This window comes from Gymnoscopelus microlampas, assembly GCF_963454915.1.
Source record: "Gymnoscopelus microlampas genome assembly, chromosome: 4".
In the NCBI taxonomy this organism is placed as follows: domain Eukaryota; kingdom Metazoa; phylum Chordata; class Actinopteri; order Myctophiformes; family Myctophidae; genus Gymnoscopelus; species Gymnoscopelus microlampas.
The window spans coordinates 8036021-8058221 of record NC_139941.1 but is presented as its reverse complement, the minus strand read 5'-3'; the positions used below and the strand labels follow the sequence as shown (position 1 = coordinate 8058221).

Sequence of the window (22201 nt, the reverse complement as noted above, 5' to 3'; positions counted from 1 at the left end):
TAGACTGAATGTTTCATTTATCCTCATCTTGCGCTAATGCACGCAACTGTTTTGCCAGGTTTTATTTTTGTTGTTTCTCATAAGCGTGCATCCGTTGTCTGTCAACAACACAGTAGTCTGTGCCTTGACTTCAGTGCGCTGACTCTCTCCCCACCCGCCCCCCGCCCCCTTGCGCTTAAACTACATGCAAAAAGGCTGTTCGCTGTAGAGACAGAACAGGCGGTCGCCTGCCCAACTAAGATCTCGCCTCCCCTAAAAATAATAATAATAATAACCCGAAAATGTGTCATTGCGTGCTTAATGTCCTCAAAGTCACGCATCCAACAAGCTTTGAATTGAGCAGATTGGACCTACCGTTCCAGAGATAATGACCAAAACATATTGAAAACGGACGCTTTCGCCAGTTTTCTGGGTATTGAAAACCTCAAGGGATGCGTCCCGTCCGTGACGTATATACCGTGCGACCACTTAAACTATAGATCTCCGATGCTAGCGGTTTTGACATACTGATGGAGTATATTATAGTATATTGTGGGTAGTATATCGAGATGACAGATATGGGACATTAAAAAGGACAAATTAAACAAATGGGACAGTTTATTAGAACACAAAAAAAAATCGCTACAGCCTCAGTAGTTAACCAGTGAAATTACGGTATTTTACAATGCCTCTCATAGAGATTGCATTGAGAGCTGCAGTTCATTGTTCTAACGGACCCCGAGTGTCAAAAGTGGGCGTGAATTTGTAGGCCTTCCGTTTCCGCCCGTGTGTCTCTATCATAATAATGAATTATTCTACACTACTTTTGAAAAAGTTAGAATATGAAGATAAGAGGTTTCTACCCGACAGCGACGATACGTAGTTCATTGACTAACCGCCTATACATGAACACCACAGAGTACCTTGACATGCTGTGTCAATGCCTCTTCCACAGTCGCTTTGACAGAGGCGGTTGAGCACAAAAGTAATTGATCGCTCTTAAGTTCTACTTAGGTCCCCACCGGGTTAATTAACCATTAGAGGCTGGAATTCCCGGCAGGTCATAGGGTAATAGCATGTTAGATGTGTTAGGCCTCTAATGGCCGCCTGTTTCCTCCCCTCTTGTGTTTTTTTTTTGGCTTTGGCATTGGCAGCGAACAGTGGTGGAAGAAGAACTCTGATTGTTTTACTTAAGTAAAAAAAAAAATAGCGATACAGCAATGTACAAATGTTTTGTTACAAGTAAAGACTCTTGTGTTTACGATTTTACTCGAGCAGAAGTACAAAAGTAGTTGGTATTGAAATATGCTTACAGTACCAAAGTAAAAGTGCTTTTGTTTTCATAGTTTGTCAATAAATAAATAATGTACAAGCTCAACTATTTTCGGATAGCCAAAATATAAAATAGGGATTAATGCCTGGTTAATGTCTGTTTTGTAATAATAATAATCAAAATCTATAGAGAGTAGTAAATAAAGCTGTACAAAAAGTAAAACATTTGCCTCTGAAACATAGTGGAGTTGAAGTTTAAAGTATTAAAAGTACGGTATACTTGAGTACATGTACTTGGTTACTTTCAAGCCACTGATTGGCAATGGGACGCGTGAAACAGCAGAGAAGCCGGAGTCACATTCACACTCAGGGGTCAAAAGCAGCGGGGATTGGCTCCCTGTTGCCTTGTCTCTTAAAAGAAGTGGTTACTGTGTGGATTTGAGTTTGATTGAGTGTTAAACCCACCCCCCCCACCTCCCCCCACCCATTCAGTAGTCTCTGGAGGCAGACTGTTGCCTCCCACCATTTTCAAACGCGTCCATCATACGGTGTGTACTAATGGAAGCTCTGAAAACCGACCCGGGAGTAAAAGCAGATATACAGTATCCCGCCTCCCCTCCGCTTCTGTTTTGTCTTAGTATTCTCGTAAATATAAATCAAATTAGTCCAAGCATAACATGGCTTGTTCCTTATCATGAATTGAAATAAAAAAAATGCATTTAAAAATATATTTCCCGTGAAGATTACAGCTTCCAGACTCTATATTAATTCAGAGATTGTGCAATTGTAGTTCCATTGTAGTTTGGCAACGTAAAGCCTGAGTTATACGTAAGCTGTGTGCCGTGTAGCGCACTGAAAACAAATAGCCGATATACAAGCGCGACGAGTTGTGAAGATCGGCTATTTTCGATGCGTGCCCGTGCGCGCAACGAAGTATTTCGAGCCCCTTAAACCCTTTAAGACCTGGGGATGCATCTGTGTCCTTTTTTGATTTGAGCTAAAAAGCGTTATTTACACTTTGGCTATTCAAAAATAGCAGATCTACAAGCTCATAGCGCGGCACCGAGTGCCACGCTACGAGCTTGTAGATCTGCTATTTTTGAAAATGTGTGCAAATATTTGAATATTTATTCTTATAAAGCAAACATTTGTATCTCAAATCTTTGCTTCTGGGGGTCCCTGGAGCAAACTATTTTGAGATGTGGGTCGGCGGCCAAATACTTATCATTTTGGGGGTCCTTGGCATAAAAACATTGGAGCACCACTGATATAGATACATACGTTTTTTCAGAATACTGTTGGGATTTAGAAGACAGAGGAAGAAGGGCAAGAAAGCAGCGAGTTGTGCGTTGAGCTGCAACCCATGGCCCCTATACAGCAGGTGTAAATAATGGAGTTTGGTCAGCGCTCTAGCCCCCAGAGGTGCCCACAGGGATCTCCCCGAGTATCGCAGAGTGTCCTTGACACGCACGTACGTCCACCCTGAGAAAAAAAGAAGAAAAAGAAATCAATGCTGGGGAGCGGACTCTGGACTCTGGGGTGATTCTGGAGGCACACTGCGGAACAAAAAGAAATGGGAGCCCTCAGTGTGTCTTTCTTAGCTGTTGGATAACAGTAAGGAGAGGAAGGGTCAATCACCCAGGGACCAGTCTCAGAGCGGAGCAGAGCAGAGCATCTATTCTATCGTGTGGTGAACAATAGACTAGAACAGCACAAACCCACTAGCCACTGTACTATAGAATAGCACCATACACATAGAGATAGCGTCCTGCTCAAGAGAGTTTGTTTCAAAGAGATAACATCCTGCTCTTGAGAGTTTGTTTCAAAGAGATAACATCCTGCTCTAGAGGTGTTTCATAGACAACTTCCTGCTTTAGAGGTGTTTCATAGAGAGATAATGTCCTGTTCTAGAGGTGTTTGTTTCATAGAGTTAACATACTGCTCTAGATGTTGTTTCATAGAGATAACATCCTGCTTTAGAGGTGTTGTTTCATTGATATAAAATTCGATCCGGCCCCCAGATAGGGAGAGAAGAGATTATTGGCATACATCAACTTCTGCATTCATGGTCTTCCTTCCTTGCTTGCCATTTTGTTATTGTCTCCGCCAGGCTGAAAGGCGTGGCGAGAGAGTATGTTTTACCCCCTGTCCGTCCGTCCGTGTGTCCGTCCGTCCGTCCGTCCGTCCGTCCTGTCCTGTCTGTGTGTTAGCAGCTAATCTCCGGCACCGTTGGCCCGGTCGCTGCGAAACTGTGCACACACACTCCCTGGATGCCAATTCAGAACCTCTGCCCCAAAATTTTCACATGGGCCTGTTATAGCGCCACCAGGAGGCCGATTTGTGCAAAACCCATTTACTCCTACAGATTTTATCCAAACATCACGCAAATCGGTACACACTATCTCTATAGTCATGTGATCAAGACGGATCTGTCCGATATTTCATATTCCATCCTGATTGGCTAAGGTTGGCTTCCAAAGTTTGCAGGATTGGTCCGTTTTGAACAAAATGTCTCAAATCATGAACAGAGCGTGCGATTTCTGTGAAAACGTGCACGCACATTCCCACTAGGCCGAGGAAGAAATGGCACCCTTTTCACTTTGGCCTGTTGTAGCGCCACCAGCAGGTCTAATTTACCAAAACACATTTTTGCAACAAAATGCCTCAAATCATGAATGCACGCACATTCCCACTAGCCCGAGGAAGAAATGGCACCCTATTATAGCGCCACCAGGTGGCCACAATAACCTACCTGACCTGGCGGAGACCTGTGCTCCGAGGAGCACTTTTTCTAGTTTTTCCATTGTGAGCAGTCACACCTAGAATTCTCCTCTCCTAAACAGTGTTGTGTGTTGCAGTCCCCCCAGCACAATAGCACATTAAGCAAAAAACTAATGGCTGATATCGAATGACTTAGGAACCTGAGATTTTGATGCAGTGTCTTCTAAAATAAACTGTGTATCCTTCTTACCAGCATCTTGTTGCATTCTAAAGTACCCAGGGTGAAAGTTGATATGTTACTCATATCAAGACAAAGCACTGAATTTGCTCACAGCAGACAAAGGCAATACAATGATACCATGATGACAACTGAAATTCATCTGTTAAAGTCATTTGGATGTTCACATGCCTAGCAATTATAGTAATTGATATAACTCATTTTGATCAATCAATGTATTGAGTAGATTAATATAATTAATAACAGAAGTGTTCATTTATGTCAGTAAAGTACTAAAAGACCAGATGGGCCTTGATTGATCGCAACGGAAAGTAGCAAATTACTATTGACTGAATTAAGGTATTTTGTAGCGCAGAAGTCAGTTCTATTTCTCTTTGCAAAGCTTCAATGCTAAAGTCATTGGTACCTAATCAAACAATGTATTGACATTGAAGAACTTAAAGTGCACCAGTGTGCAATTCTGCAAACCCAATCATGAGCCTTTTAGAGCCTTTTTGACTGCAAATCTTCCCCTATGCAGAGGTGGAAAGTATTTAAGTACATCTACTCAAGTACTGTACTTAAGATAAGACTTTATATTAAGGTTGGGTCTATAATGTGTTGAAACCACATTATAATGCACTTATAAGGCATTACCTGGTATAAATGTTTATGCTTCTGTATAACAACTTATAACAAGGTATGAAGTATTATAACTTATAATAATATAATGTATAAGTGCTGTGCATAATGCATTATAAACATTATAAAAAGGTGGAACAGCACATTATAACCAGTTTATTTTATCTGTTTGAATTTGAAGCTGAACAAAAACTTTGGTGATGATTAAGGCAGCAACATCTGTGTTTTCTTGGGGTAGCTTTCTATAGGGTCAAGAAGGGTAAAAAAAATACTAAACATTGTTTTCTCTAGTATTTACATCAGTAGGCCTAATAAATCAGGTAAGAAGAATGCACTGTTTATTATAATTCTGCATCTGCACGGAGAATCACAGTTACTGTATAACAGTGTAAGGTAAACCCTACTGGAAACTTGAATTGCAATATTGATTTGCAAATAATCGGTAATTGGATGTCGGCCAAAAACGCTTTCATCTTTGGTTACTGGTTACTTTAACTTTGATTATTACAAAACAAACATTAACACTTCAGCCCTATTTCATACTATAGAACCATACTAATATGCAACAGAAGGGTAGTGGCTGAAGGTTGTCTGTTGCACCTTTGAAGCTCCATTATGTCATTTTCTTTAGTGAATAAAAACGGTAGAGTTTTGTTTATACAAATAACTTATACAATTGTGGTGGTGGTGGTATTTGGTCTCCCTGTTATTCTACTGAGACGTTCAGATCCTGTGACTAGGTTGCACGCGACCTTTGACGCGATCCTGTGTCTGGTTTGACACAAATTTCATCGTGCCCAATGTTCTCTCTGCTCACCTGCCTCAATGAGGATTGGAGACTTCCGTTATATACCCATTTGTGAAACGATTGAAATGGTCCATGAACGTTCTTACAAAACGGAGAGGAAGGTCATTAAACCATTAAGACCCGGAACGCATCTGTGTCACTTTAGATTTCTTTGGCTATTGAGCTTGTAGATCTGCTATGTTTGAAAAATCGTAAAACATTTTATTTTTATATTTTTTTCCGAAAAAACTGGGTTTTTTTTTAGAAATGATTTAGAAAATGTTTAGAAGCGGCCTCAGGTCTTAATGGGTTAAGCAATGTTCAGGAAATGGGGGGGGGGGGGGGGCAGAACAAGGTGAAGATGATTTGAATATTTCATGCATTTTCTAATAAAACGATTCCAAATCTGTCAGAAGGAAGCATATTGAGAGAGGGAGAGGGGGGGGGGGGAGAGAGAGAGATTGACCAACCAAAGACATTGAGAGAGACAGACAGAGACAATATAGGCAGATCATGGACTCTGTGCATAACTGCAGTTCTCTTTCTCAGAACATTTCCTGTTCTGGGGGTCAGTTTTCCCCTCTGCTTCATTTGATTGGCTCAGCAGGCTATATTCGAACTGGAAACACAAAGGGTGTCATTGGTGTTTCCCGTTCACCTCTGCTGCCGAGCCAATCAAACAAACAAACCAGGTGTGTGTGTGTGTGTGTGTGTGTGTGTGTGTGACACTGAACCGGAACAGGAAGCCGGGAATGCTGACTTCTGGAAACCTGCACTGCAGTTATGCACTGAGGTGAATGGTGAGAGGCAAGGCAAGACACGAGTCGAGGAAATGAGGGACCTCATGCAGCAGAGGTTCCTCAGGTTGATTGTAGCCTTCATATGTCGCCCCTGGATGTTTTTCATGGCATTTTATTTGATCTACAAATGTTTTTTTTATCAGACTCAAAAGAAAACAGTCATACCATGTTTTTATTGATGGCAACATGACTAATGTGATTCATTAAACCTGGACCATAGCAATTACCTTTTTATGCTAGCATTGCAAATCATTACAAATTGACGACATGACAACGTGCTACGCTGTCTACGTAGGACAAATGCTATATTGACACTGCACACATCTCCCAAAAAACATCTGTATGAGTTCAATTAGGCGGCCGGCCAACCGACCGGCCATTTTAACGTCTATTCTGGCTTTTGTGTGCACCCCCAAGACAGTTTTTAAGTTGATTGAATATTTGTTATGTTCATTTTATCGGACACGACCCACTCCTATGTAATGCCATGAAATAGGGGCACGGTGGTGCAGTCGGTAGTGCTGTCGCCTCACAGCTAAAAGGTCCTGGGTTTTATTCCCGCCGGGGACACCTTGGGCGCTGGGGCCGTGTTCTCTCCTCCGCGACCATCAGTGCCCATACCCTAGGTGGGGTTGGTGAAAGGGCCTACTCTGTGTGGAGTTTGCATGTTCTCCCCATGTCCCCTAGGGTAGGTACCCTCACAAAAAAAACATGCAGTAATCCTGGTCTCTACACTGCCTCCCCCTGGTCAGCCGGGGCGCCTGATGGAGGGGAAAGGAACTGGTTGGAATAACGTGTTCCTTCCACACGCTACGTGTGATAAGAAGGCTTGTTAGCTCTCATGCATTGAAGGAGGCGTGTGCTCGGCTCTGGGCTCTCCCTTGGCTGGCAGAGGGAGTGTAGCGCCCATGCATACTTAGACAATTGGCACAATTGGTGAAGAAAATGGGGTTGCAAAATCGTGGGATAAAAATGTAGGGAAAAAAATACCCCAAATTCATTATTGTTTATTTGTATTAGTTTAGTTCAAATAACTGTTGCACACCTGTTTTTATTTGCCAGTCATAACTTATGAACTTGTGCACTGCTTACTCATTGTTTTTGCCTCAGAGTTCTTCCAACCAAACTTCTGGCAATTAAAAGTTGCTGTCATGTTTATTTTCAGGGCCAATTAAATAGAATCATGTAAGCTGCAGTGCATATGCCTGTGATTGTATTACATTAGTCTAATGAGAGAATAATGGCACAGCACAGGCTTTGATGAAACCATGAACCATGGTATACACACAGAAAAACAATGTTTTTTAAATGATTCTATAAAAGGCTACAAGGTTCCGAACCATTTCATGTCATATATCGTTTTTTATATGGAACCTTTTTTTTGTCAAAGTTCTTTGAGGAACCAGAAACCAACCAACATTTGCCAAAATAGCCGTTCTAAAACTGCAGTACATCAGCTGTTTTTGACAAATAGATTTGATGTATGTACTGTAGAGGGGACATAGAACCATTAAAATAAGGGGTTCTTTAAAGAACGTGTGTGTGTGTGTGTGTGTGTGTGTGTGTGTGTGTGTGTGTGTGTGTGTGTGTGTGTGTGTGTGTGTGTGTGTGTGTGTGTGTGTGTGTGTGTGTGTGTGTGTGTGTGTGTGTGTGTGTGTGTGTGTGTGTGTGTGTGCGTGCGTGCGTGCGTGCGTGCGTGCGTGCGTGTATTTTATGTTTTACTTAAGTAAAAGTAGCACTGCCACAATATAAAAATAAACAACTAAAAGACCTTTGTTCAAAATGTGACTTGAGTAAAAATACGTGTTAGTTAGGCTATAGTACCAAAGTTAGGTTTTTGTTAGTTTCTTTTTCTGTCATTTTTCTTGGTTTTATTGCATTGTTGTTTATTGTGATATGGATCTCCCCTGGGTCTGAAATAAAGGATTGAATGGAATAAGAGTATATTATTTTATTTTATTTTCAAAATTGGAGTAGAATTATGAATTACAGAAAAACAGACTCAAGTAAAGTAAAAGTACCTAAAACATTTTACAAAACACAGTAGTTGAGTAAAGCGATTGCATTGTATCTATGGAAATTGTGAACCGCTTGAGTTGTTGTCTGTCTGTCAGTCCGTCCGTTCCTCCGTCTGTCCGTATATCCGTGTATGATTTCTTTGATTTTCATTTTTTTTCCCAGTGAAATCACGTGTAAGCACTTAAACTGTTAGGCTGAATACAAGTGAGGTTCTTCATTATGCAAATGTTCTTTCTCATTGTCCTGTTCGTTATCATAATTGGACATATCTTATTCATAAGCTGCTGGGCTGCCTTGCATGAATACAGACACAGGAAACATCTCTCCTTAATACTTCACTCTGCTGATTTATTTACTACACTTCATCAGCGGTGAAAAATAACTAGGAACGTTTACTCAAGTACATACAGAGTTTTACTTTACTTGAGTATTTAACATTTTCAATACTTTATACTTCTACTTTACAAAATCTCAGGGGCAAATATTTGACTTTTTACTCCACTACAATTATTAGAAAATGTTACTAGTTACTTTGCAGATTTTTCTTACTAGATTTTCAAATCCAGTGCTATTACGCTGATCAGAACAATGGTCACCAAATCACCAAGCTATTCGAAGTGTTAGACACTGCTGTAACACTGCTGTAGTGCCCCGTGTGTAATTTAGGTGTTTTGGAGTGACTATTCTCATCATGGCCAACCCCTGAACAGTGTTTGTGGCACGTTTGGTGTGGATTGGAGCAACGGTGTTGTCATGACTTGGATTAAAGGCAGACAAAATGGAGACCACACATGACTTATTTAAAGAAGTACGTTTATTACGTTTTGAAGAAATACTAAGTAAAGTAAAAGGGACAAACTGAATAAAGTATTGTGAGAACAAAATACAAATTAACCAAACAACTAAAGCAACCCAAAGAAACTTAGAAGCCAACAAACCAAACCAGATGAAGAGACAGAGTGAAGGCTCAGGCCCCATTATATAGGGTGAGCAATCACCCCACCCAGGTGTGCAGGATTCCCCACTAATGAGGGGAGCCCATGGAACTCAGACACAGATCTCTAAGGCCAAGAGGCCGTCACAGTGTGCATGTGGCCCCTGGGGGACCCTGGCGTGGCCCCTGTTGTGACTATTGTCATGGTGGACCCCTGTCGGTCGCCCGCCCACCACCCTGATTTTTTTGTTTTATTTTATTTTATTTATAGGATTTTAATATAGGATTAATACAATACCACAAAATAATAATTTTGTATTATTCAGCTATTCGGAAATAGCTGATGTACAAGCTCACAACACGTTGTGAGCTTTTAGAGCATTTGTGAAAAAAACTAACAAACTTTGAAATATATTCAAAAGATTAATTTTGAGTACTTTTATTTTAATTACATTTTCACTTTTGGTCAATTTTGATGCCAATACTTTTACACAAGTAGTACTTTTACACAAGTAACATTTTGAAAACCGGACTTTTAATTGTATTTTGTGGTATTGATACCTTTACTCAAGTAAAACCAATCTGAGTACTAATTTCACCCCTGCACTTCATAAATACTTTGAATTGTTTGGAAGATACATAATTCAAGTTTTTTTGTGTGATCTTTGGCAGACTGTCTGCAGCACACTGGTTTTACAATCCACACACAGTGAGGCCTATTGCCTCCCTATTAACATCCCAATTAAGCAGTGGTAATTAGAGCCATTTTAATTGAAATGATCATAGCCTTCAATGGAGCATCCATTCTGCTGTCCATTAAACTCCACAAACACACGCTCTCTAATAATCACTGCTGTGAGATGTACTGCTTTTTATTTTTGTATTTATAACAGTAGCAATACCTCTCTGTGTGTGTGTGTGTGTGTGTGTGTGTGTGTGTGTGTGTGTGTGTGTGTGTGTGTGTGTGTGTGTGTGTGTGTGTGTGTGTGTGTGTGTGTGTGTGTGTGTGTGTGTGTGTGCGTGCGTGCGTGCGTGCGTGCGTGCGTGCGTGCAAAATTTATCTCGATGAACAGCGGCAACCTTTTTACTAATAGGATAAAGAATCAAGTCCTTGAAAATTGTTTATCTGCTGTTTGAGCACAGCAACCATTTACATATTGGTGGTAGGCTACCATATGGCAAATTGGCTGAAGATGGCTCCGCACACTCGCCATAATGATGTGGATAATGGTCTAGTGGTCTGGATTTTGATTGCAATCAGTGTGTGTGTGAATTTTTGAACCCACCTAGGCACGTCTTAATCCCCACAATGTGCTGCCGAAACAGTTACACGATGTTTGCATTTAGATCAGCTTTTGTTGAATTTGTGCAGAGCACACGTTCTGTGCTAGCAGTGCGTCCTGATAGTGCCAGACCCATAGAGTTATGGTAGTTACGGAAGTCTCCCCGGAAGTATACCATTGGGTCCATTGGGTCTATGCAATATTGGGTTGAATAGGCGTGGCCATAGAGTTATGAGCAGGCGCACAACGGTATGCACTCACTCTGTTACACCAGTGGGTCTACAGTTGGGGTCCAGGGACCCTCATGGGCCTCAATGGCCCCTTACCGGTGTGTAACTCTGAGAGTGTACAAATGGAACCTACCTACCATTTGTACACTCTCAGAGTTATGGGGGTCGTGGAAACCACTGTGCTACACTAAAAACAGAGCCTTCATTAGTATCATTGGTAACACCTGTGAAGGAAGTGATAATATGGCTGCTGTGAATAGAGCCTATTTAGACAACGGGCGCCAAGTGTGAAAGCGACAGCCACGGTTCGGTCTGAAGATAGCAAGAGAAGCCGCGCTTGCTAGTCGGCGCCTGCTTTGCGCCGGGCAGACTGTCTTGAGCGATCGTGGGGGTCCTGTTGTTGGCCTAATGGTTACCAAACCTGGGGGGGGGTACTTGAGAGAAAAACAATAAATCTTTGATTTTTTTTCCCGCCCCCTTTTCTAGGTCTTCCAAGGAAACTTCGACAACGACACGCACAGAAAGAACGTGATAGACCCGCCCATCTACGCCCGCCTCGTCCGCATCCTGCCGTGGTCGTGGTACGGACGCATCACCCTGCGCGCCGAGATACTGGGATGCACAGAAGAAGAGTGAACGTGGTCCTGCCCCCCTCCCCCCGCCCCGACCCCCCCCCCCCCCCACACACACACACACACACACACACACACACCTCTCTCCTCCTCCGCATCCTCGGTCCCCCCCTCCCCCTCCCCCCTCCCGGCTCCTCCTCCCCCCTCGTCATACTGGTTTCATCTAAAAACCACTGGGTTTCTCAACGTTGGGCCACCGGATACCACCAGGGAGGTCGAAATGGACACCCCTTTGACGGGTCTGTAAACTCTGAGAGTGTACAACATATATGAACCAAATGGGACCCGTTCGGATAAATGACCACTGAGAATTTCTAACAGTGTAGATTTGGGGTCCGAATGAAATGAAGACAAATGTATACACTCTCAGAGTTTGAGACCCGGAAGGGTCCATTTTGGACCCCTGGTGGGACCCCAGAGCCAGATGTTTGAGAATCGGTGCGTCTAAAACCCAGTATTTCGATGTATACAAACTGTGCAACCTGTAAAAAAAAAAAAAAAGAATCAATTTCCAACCGAATTTTTTCAAGGATAAGCATTTTGGTTATTGTGGGTTGTGTTTTGCTTTTCTTTTTTGTTTTACAATTAATGAAACCTGCAAACTTTATCCCCAACTTTTGTCCTTTTTCATTTCTTATTTTCAGTGTTTTTTTTTGTTTTTTTTTAAATCCTCTTCAAAGTATCTCCCATCCTGTTTGGACTGAACCTATGTAACATATGATGGGTGGGGGTGGGTGGGGGGTGCGGGTGGGCTTCGTGGGGTGGGGGTCTCACTGTGGTTTGAACTTGTGGCCATGGAAGCTAATGTACAGTGTCACTTTTTAACAAAGACGAGATCTGTCCGCCATGTCGTCAACTGACATCATTTAAAGGTGCAGTAAGTGAGTTTCTTTTTTTCTAAAGGGTATTTAACTTTAGAACACTTTCTGGGGTCATTTGTAACGTCTACTCTGGCTTTTGTGTGCACGTCAGACAGTTTTTAAGTTGCTTGATTCAATATTTAGATATTTGATATTCATTGTATCAGTCACGCCCCTTCCTGCATGAACCCATTGCAACTTATCACACAAAAAAAAAAAAACACGGACCCCTCACGCATTTGAAGGACAATATCAGACAAAAGAATCAAGGACATTTTGACGTTTGGAGTTTGACGTTCAACGGGTTTATATAGGAACGGTGCGTGTCTGATCAAAAATGATTATGAAATATCTAAATATTGAATCAAGCAACTTATAGACTGCCACTTAAAAAGTGTTAAATAGCTCTATAGTGTGATAGTAATCATGGCTACAGAGTGTATGTTCAGTAACAGGGGTCTCTCGCTCTCTCCAACAGAAAATAATACATTTATGATGACACTTTTACTAGAGAGCGACTTCTTTGTGATTCCGCAAAGAATACGAGCAGAACTTTAACCTTTTAACAAAACACTTTTTGTTAAAAAAAAAGAAAAAAAAATCACTTACTGTATCTTTAACCAACTAGATGTCATCATCATACATTAAAACATGATGTCACAAAAATACCACAGCAATCAGTTCATCAATAATCATATTTGTTAACTCCACTGGTTCTCAAAGTCTGGTCCGGGGACCACCAGTAGTCCAAAATGCACCCTTACGGGTCCATGTGGTTCCATCTTGTAAAGAGTTAAATTGACACTGATACTTAACACAGTGTAAATAGGGGTTACCGTATATAGTTTAGTTCAATGATTATTTTTAATTTCAAGGACACCCAGTTATAGATATACATAATACCACAGACCCCAATTTGATACAATTATTATTATCATTATTATCATCATCTCTGGGACCCCGAACACAGTTAATTTAACTCTGAGAGTGTGCAAAGGGAACCAAATGGACCCTTACGGGTCCATTTGGTTCCCTTTGCACACACTCAGACAGAGTCACAGACCCATAAGGGTCCATTTGGATCGGACGTTGTAGAACCAGTGTTTATTTCACGTCTACAAAGCCATGCTTTATATCATGACCTACATGAACCTCCGGCCGATAAGCAACGCTCTTGTATTATATGTAAAACTCTAAAGAATTGCATGGTGCATAAATTATGATAATAAATGTATATTATGACAAATCATTTAAAATCTCCTGCCCCTATAAGAGCAACAATGGCTTTGATTTAGGGACCTATTTTTATGTACATGTTTTTTTGACTAGTTCTGATACACACTGCAAAAAGCTTACTGACTGACTGATATGCTAGACAATAAAACAAGGGCTGCAGTTAAAAAAATATATTTAAAGTAATTTAAAAAAAAAGAATAAAATGTCACTGCAGTGTTGGCGCCTCGGTATTGAGGTGTATGAGTCTGTATCTGGTTACAATGTCCTCATGTTCGGTTTCGCGTTGTTCTCTGTTTTATTCATTTATATCTATGTAATTAGCATTGCAATTGCCTTCTTGTCTCGAATATTTGGAATTGTATAATTGGTTTGACATATTGGTTTCATGTGTCACATGTGTTACTCGACTTGTTTTTATGGCATCTTGGCAAATGTAATAGTAAAAAAGAAAAGAAAGAAGCAGCTCAGGATAGAATTGAACGACCCACCAAATGTGTCATTTCTGGCCTCTTAACCCTAGAACGCTAATAACGTTGAATCATTATTATCACACCATCACTAACGTTGGGTATATTTTTAACAATATAATATATTCCATAAAAATACTTCTCCTCAAAATATATTAAAGTACAACAGGGGCTACATACATACATGGCAAATTGAGGTACTCTTCTTTACTGTTTCAATATAAAATATCACACAAAATGAAAAACATCATCGGGAGGCCCTATACAAAAATCAATACCATAATAAGACCTCATGTAGGCAAAATCTGTGAAAAATCTAGGAATTGTTAAAGAAATAATAATAATTGAGCTGGGAACTTCTTCTTTGGTCCACCCATTCCTGGGACATGTGAGCCTTGTCCAGTAAAGGCACAGTCTCCCTACATGACTGACAACTGTGGGAGGCATCTATTAATTATATCCCATTATGACCACAGCTACAGTTTGAGAAACATATGTTTTAATTTCATGACTTTTTGAAGCGTTTGTTTTATTGTTTTGATACGAAATCACCATTGCAATGATAACAGTTGTCCTCTCTCCTTTGATGAAAAACAATATCACTATTCTGTTTGTCTTTGTGCAATTCCAAAAGAGGTCCGGAAAATAAATAAATGTATTTATATGAAATGAACCACTCATAAAGTACAGGAGGCTCCATGTTTTGGCAGTGCCTTTATTAAGTTCTGTGGTTCGTAAAGTTTGGTCCAGGGACCCACTCAAGGTTCCTTGATGTACCTGTCTGTATCTGAGAGTGCACAGGGATGGTTGGAAGTTACTCGGGAGCATTTCAACAATGACAGGTGACAGGGACAGAGTATGAGACAATGTGCCAAATGGAACCATTGTGTACACTCTGCGTTATGGGGAAATTAAAGAGTTTGAGAACAACTGATTTATGTACTCTCTTTATTTCTCGCTCTTCTTTTCAAGGGAGGGGGTATCTTTTATCACTGCTGATGTGAAAAACAATACATGCGCGGTGGATATTTTCACCGTTAGGGGCGGTGTCCTCCCAGGTGTTTTTTGTTGTTGTCTGAAAATACCATGGCGCTCGCTTAACGATGCCGGCTTGAAAATATTTCAGCTCTTTGAGCAAGCAGATAAAAACACCACCAGGTGAACGTGCAAACGCTAAATTAACACTCAACACCTCGTCAGGCTGCTGGGGTTTCCACAAGACGCGGTGCTCACACTAAACAATTCAAAATATACGCTAGGCTCTGGAAGGTGAATTTTTTTCAACCCCTTATTGGTTAAAGCAATGGTTATCACACTTTTTTTATTTATTTCAAGGACTCTACAGAACTCTGAGAGTGTGCAAATGGAAGCAAACTGTTGTGTCTGTCTGTCATTCTGGTAACATGAAAGAGAATGTGGGAATTAAAGCCACCTGTTATTAACAAATATAAAGCCACCTGTTATTATGGTTTTTGTTAATTAACATAGAGTTGTTATTATGTTTTTGGTTAATTAACATAGAGATAATTGGCCCTGATGAGTCCAACAGTGATATCCTAGAAATAGTTCACTCACGGGTTATGTCGCTAACCTGGAACTGTATGCACAAATCAGAGTGAAACCTTGTGTTGGGACGACAATAATGTACAATGATGTTAATTATGTGGACATTAACGAGCGACTGTACAGTAATGTTAATTGTGTGGACATTAACGAGCGACTGTACAGCAATGTTAATTATGTGGAAGTTGTCGTATGGGTGTAACTCGTTGTCTGTCATTTCATAGCGCATTTCTTTGTACATGGTACTAGAGCATTAAACAATGATTCTCAACCTGTGGGCTGTGAGGATATTGCAAGTGGGCCCCCCCCCCCAAATAATTGGCAAAACACTACGATTTAATATGAATATAAAAATATAGATAATGTCATGGTATTTTTTCTTTAAAAACTAGTCTTCATTGTGATACTGATGAACAGGAACTTAAACGTTACTATGTTAGTTCCACTGCAAACGCAGCAAGTCCAGAAAGGGTTGAGAACCACTGATTAGATCAACAACCTCCTGTTCTTTTCCTAATTAATGTGTCTGGCTTGGCATCCTCCTGTTTTGTCTCTCTCTGGACTATTTCCATTTATCCTCAAAAATATTTTTGATTTGTTCTTATTTCATCAAGCTGTTCACAAGTTCTTCTACTCAAGTACCGTTGGGTACTTTGTCCACCATTGAGGATATTCTGCATGAAATACAGACTTTGAAGAAGGACCAAACGCAAACAAAGATGTCTACAAACAACGTAAACAAAACACTGTAAACAAAACGTAAACAACAAAATGTCGTAAACAAAGATGTCCGCAGGCACACGCACACTAAGTTCCTATACGTCACTGTTTCTCAATGTGTGGATTATGACCACTAGGGGGTCCTAACAAACCCTTATGGGGTTTCTAACTCTCAAATAGAGGGTCCATTTCGTTCCATTTGTACAGTCTCAGAGTTGAGTTAACACCTAGGGTTTTACAGTGTAGATTGGGGTCTTAGAGATAATAAAAAAAAAGGTGCTATCAAATAGCACCTTTAGCCTAATTCATATAAAACTGGGGGTCCTTCAAATTGAAAATGTTGGGAATCATTGAATACTATACGCAGTAAAATCCTCAGTGTTCATTTATCCATTTGTAACTCTGAGAGAGTATAAATGGAACCAAATGGACCCTTACGGGTCCATTTGATGCCATGTATACTCTCTCAGAGTTAAATTAACACTCAGGATTTGACTGTGTACTGAAGCCAAAATCGAGAAATCAAACATAGAGCCAAAAGGTCCCGTTTGTACACTCTCTGAGTTACAGGGTAAGGGTCTAGTTGGCCAACGTTGAGATCCAGTGCTATATTGTTTCTGCCAAATTCGTCACACTGTAGTGTGACGAAGTTGGCAGAAACAATATAGCACTGGATCTCAACGTTGGCCAACACAAAAGTAGCAAAAATAGCTGATCTATACAAGATCAGCTATTTTTGCAGGAACAGTTTTGGACATACAAGGTTTCCACCCGACAGAGACGATAAATACATCGTTGAGATCAAACAGCCTTTGCTTTGTGTTCACCTACATTCTAAACCTTTATATTACTTGTTAAAAAGAGGAGCAAAAAGGCAAAACTCATCCTGTGTTGTGTTTTTTTTTTTTTTAATGTCAACTCCAATTTGAATTCATTCTATTTGTATTCTATTTTTTTTTTTTTTGTATCTCCTAAGTCTGTGTGTCAAGCTCTAGAAAATGTATGGATTGTATACACTGGTTAAAGTGGAAGGCTACAAGAGAAGAGGGAGAAATTATACAACTGTACAGCCAAAAGAAAAAGAGAAAAAAAGTTGTTGCTTCAATGAAAAGCTCTTTCAGTTCGATCAATAAAAAAAAAGATGTCTGTGGATTGTTGTATTTTTGTTGTTTTGTCTTTTTGTACGCTGTTTGTTACGTCATTTCCTGGAACTTTCTATCAGTTACTTTTCTATACACAGTTACACACAGAAGAATTACACCACTTAAATCCATCAAGTAATGTACTTAAGGAATGTTTACATTGCTGGAGTACATTTTCAATACTTTTACTTTTACTCCACTACATCTCAGAGGCAAATATTGTACTTTTACTCCACTACCATTCTTTGACAGCTTTAGTTACTAGTTACTTTGCAGATTTAGATTATTATCACAAAACATACATTAACCACTTCAGCCCTATATGGACCATTCTACCGAATTGGTTGAAATTGCAGTCCCACAATGAAAAAACTATTTTAAAAAACAATTAAGTAGTCAGACCTTACGTGTGTACTAATATCATCTTATGATCTATTTAATCACAATACATTAATTGAGATTGAACAAAATGTAATATATTTTAAAAATACATATACTTTATATGTTATTTCATATTGGGAGGTGGCTGTCCCAACCCCTGACTCCTAAATTTCAATTCATGAAAACAATATCTAAATTATTTTTGTCAATTTATTACATTTTGTTTTTAAATACATCCTTTATATTTATCTTAAAGGGAAGTTGAAATATTAAGATTGATTTTGTGTATTTTCTTTAAATTAAAAACAAATTATATAAAAAACAGCTGTCCCATGTTTTCATGTCACTACCGAAACACAACGAGTTTTAGTCCATAGGTGGAGCCTGGTTTTAGCCACACTCCCACACTTTTCACCAAGAAATGACATAGACTTCCTGTTCATCATGGCCACCTGGTGAGTAGCTAGTTTACTTCAGTGAGAAGTAATGTCTTCCAAAGTCTGAAAATCAGTGTGTATTTTTAAGGATTGTCACTACCGAACACATCATTTCTGCAATTGTAAACTCCTTTTGGGTTTTACTTCAAATGTGATGTTTTTTTTTATCCATGTACAACTGCTCAAAGCTGTGTTTGCAAGCCATGTCTTGCCTAGCATTGTTGAGTTAAGCTTAAAGCTAGCTAAAATTGTCACTACCAAAACAGTCACTACCAAAACATTATGGTCAAGTTTCGGTAGTGACATCATTGTTTCGGTAGTGACAAAATTGGATGTTCATGCTTTTGAGACATCAACAGCTTCAATAATGAATTACTATATTTTATTGATCATTTTTCATTATATTTCTAACATAAAGCAAACATATTCACTCATAACATTGTTATGAGTGAATATTTAGCTAAAAGAGTTAAGTGACTATGGCACCGCCTTGTAAACAAAATACTATGGTCCCTACCGTAACAATACAGTCACTACCGAAACACCAGTTATGTTGTCAAAAATCAAAGATAGTGAGTTATCAACCAATATTTTATGATAATGATTGTTTAGGTGTATGTGTTATGTCAACAATGAATGTTTAGCAAAAAGAGTGAAGTGACTATGGCACAGCCTTGTAAACAAAATACTATGGTCACTACCGTAACAATACAGTCACTACCGAAACAGTGCAGTCACAACCAAAACACCAGTTATTTTGTCAAAAATCAAAGATAGTGAGTTATAAACCAATATTTTATGATAATGATTGGTTAGGTGTATGTGTAATTTCAACTGTCGTTAATTCTGAAATCAATATAATCAACTTTATACATTTTACAAAGAAATATAGCATTTTATTTTGATAAATCTTAAGAATTCAATATTAAAAAATCAGGTAGAATATGTATTTTAATGTATTTAATTGTAGAAACCACCTACATTAATTTTTTGAAATAGTCTGTACAGGGGAGGATGAAAAAATAAATGAATACATTCATATAAGTATCTTTATTCGGTCGCAGCACAATTTACGGTACACTAATTTGACATAATAAGCCGTTATTAAAAATAATGTGTTTCTTATTAGCAATAATGTTTTTTTATTAGAAAGAAAAAAACGTTGTTATACCCTTATTTTCCACTATTATCCCTTAATTAATGGTGAAAAAATAAATGTACTAAGTCCAGAGCTCTATGAATGTTAGGGACCAAAAAAAGTCTCTACAAAGTACTACCAATCAACTCTAAATTGCCTGAAACGTACTCCTAACAGGTTTTTGGGGGGACGATTTTGGCCTCCACACTTAGTGATTTTTTTGGATTTAACTTTCGTTTCGGTAGTGACACAGTGGTGAAAAAAAAAGTTTACTCCACTACAAAGTACTACCAACCAACTCTAAATTGCCTGAAACGTACTCCTAACAGGTTTTTGGGTAGACGATTTTGGCCTCCAAACTTAGTGATTTTTTTTCGGATTTAACTTTCGTTTCGATAGTGACACAAAAACGTTTCGGTAGTGAAAAAATGGTGAAAAAAAAATTACTCCACTACAAAGTACCACCAATCAACTCTAAATTGCCTGAAAGGTACTCCTAACAGGTTTTTGGGGGGACGATTTTTGGCCTCCACACTTAGTGATTTTTTCGGATTTAACTTTCGTTTCGGTAGTGACACAAAAACGCTTTGGTAGTGACACAAAAACGTTTTGGTAGTGACACAATGGTGAAAAAAAAAGTTTACTCCACTACAAAGTACTACCAATCAACTCTAAATTGCCTGAGACAAACTCCTAACAGGTTTTTGGGGGGACGATTTTGGCCTCCACACTTAGTGATTTTTTCGGATTTAACTTTCGTTTCGGTAGTGACAAACTTTCGTTTCGGTAGTGACACAATGGTGAAAAAATAAATGTACTAAGTCCAGAGCTCGATTAATGTTAGGGACCAAAAAAAGTCACTACAAAGTACTACCAATCAACTCTAAATTGCCTGAAACATACTCCTAACAGGTTTTTGGGGGGACGATTTTTGGCCTCCACACTCAGTGATTTTTTCGGATTTAACTTTCGTTTCGGTAGTGACACAAAAACGTTTCGGTAGTGACACAATGGTGAAAAAAAAAGTTTACTCCACTACAAAGTACTACCAATTAACTCTAAATTGCCTGAAACGTACTCCTAACAGGTTTTTGGGGGGACGATTTTGGCCTCCACACTTAGTGATTTTTTCCGATTTAACTTTCGTTTCGGTAGTGACACAAAACGTTTCGGTAGTGACAGAATGGTGAAAAAAAAAAATACTCCACTACAAAGTACTACCAATCAACTCTAAATTGCCTGAAACGTACTCCTAACAGGTTTTTGGGGGGACGATTTTGGCATCCACACTTAGTGATTTTTTCCGATTTAACTTTCGTTTCGGTAGTGACACAAAAACGTTTCGGTAGTGACACAATGGTGGAAAAAAAAATACTCCAATACAAAGTACTACCAATCAACTCTAAATTTTCTGAAACATACTCCTAACAGGTTTTTGGGGGGACGATTTTGGCCTCCACACTTAGTGATTTTTTCGGATTTAACTTTCGTTTCGGTAGTGACACAAAAACGTTTCGGTAGTGACACAATGGTGAAAAAAAAAATACTCCACTACAAAGTACTACCAATCAACTCTAAATTGGCTGAAATGTACTCCTAACAGGTTTTTGGTGGGAAGATTTTGAACTCCACACTTAGTGATTATTTCGGATTTAACTTTCGTTTCGGTAGTGACACAAAACGTTTCGGTAGTGACACAATGGTGATTTTTTTTTTTACTCCTAACAGGTTTTTGGGGGGACGATTTTGGCCTCCGCACTTAGTGATTATTTCGGATTTAACTTTCGTTTCGGCAGTGACAAAATTGGATGTTCATGCTTTTGAGACATCAACAGCTTCAATAATGAATTACTATATTTTATTGATCATTTTTCATTATATTTCTAACATAAAGCAAACATATTCACTCATAACATTGTTATGAGTGAATATTTAGCTAAAAGAGTTAAGTGACTATGGCACCGCCTTGTAAACAAAATACTATGGTCCCTACCGTAACAATACAGTCACTACCGAAACACCAGTTATGTTGTCAAAAATCAAAGATAGTGAGTTATCAACCAATATTTTATGATAATGATTGTTTAGGTGTATGTGTTATGTCAACAATGAATGTTTAGCAAAAAGAGTGAAGTGACTATGGCACAGCCTTGTAAACAAAATACTATGGTCACTACCGTAACAATACAGTCACTACCGAAACAGTGCAGTCACAACCAAAACACCAGTTATTTTGTCAAAAATCAAAGATAGTGAGTTATAAACCAATATTTTATGATAATGATTGGTTAGGTGTATGTGTAATTTCAACTGTCGTTAATTCTGAAATCAATATAATCAACTTTATACATTTTACAAAGAAATATAGCATTTTATTTTGATAAATCTTAAGAATTCAATATTAAAAAATCAGGTAGAATATGTATTTTAATGTATTTAATTGTAGAAACCACCTACATTAATTTTTTGAAATAGTCTGTACAGGGGAGGATGAAAAAATAAATGAATACATTCATATAAGTATCTTTATTCGGTCGCAGCACAATTTACGGTACACTAATTTGACATAATAAGCCGTTATTAAAAATAATGTGTTTCTTATTAGCAATAATGTTTTTTTATTAGAAAGAAAAAAACGTTGTTATACCCTTATTTTCCACTATTATCCCTTAATTAATGGTGAAAAAATAAATGTACTAAGTCCAGAGCTCGATGAATGTTAGGGACCAAAAAAAGTCTCT

At 39.0% G+C, this 22201-nt stretch overlaps 1 protein-coding gene across 1 annotated transcript in view; it reads left to right on the top strand.

Moving 5' to 3' along the window:
* The window catches only part of edil3a (EGF-like repeats and discoidin I-like domains 3a), a 347259-nt gene extending 335732 nt beyond the window's left edge, over positions 1-11527 (top strand). The window contains exon 10 of the mRNA XM_084055734.1: positions 11371-11527. Coding sequence (XP_083911860.1) covers positions 11371-11520 — 150 coding nt within the window. The 3' untranslated portion in view covers positions 11521-11527. The remainder of the gene's footprint in view (positions 1-11370) is intronic.
* The last annotated feature ends 10674 nt before the right edge of the window (positions 11528-22201 follow it).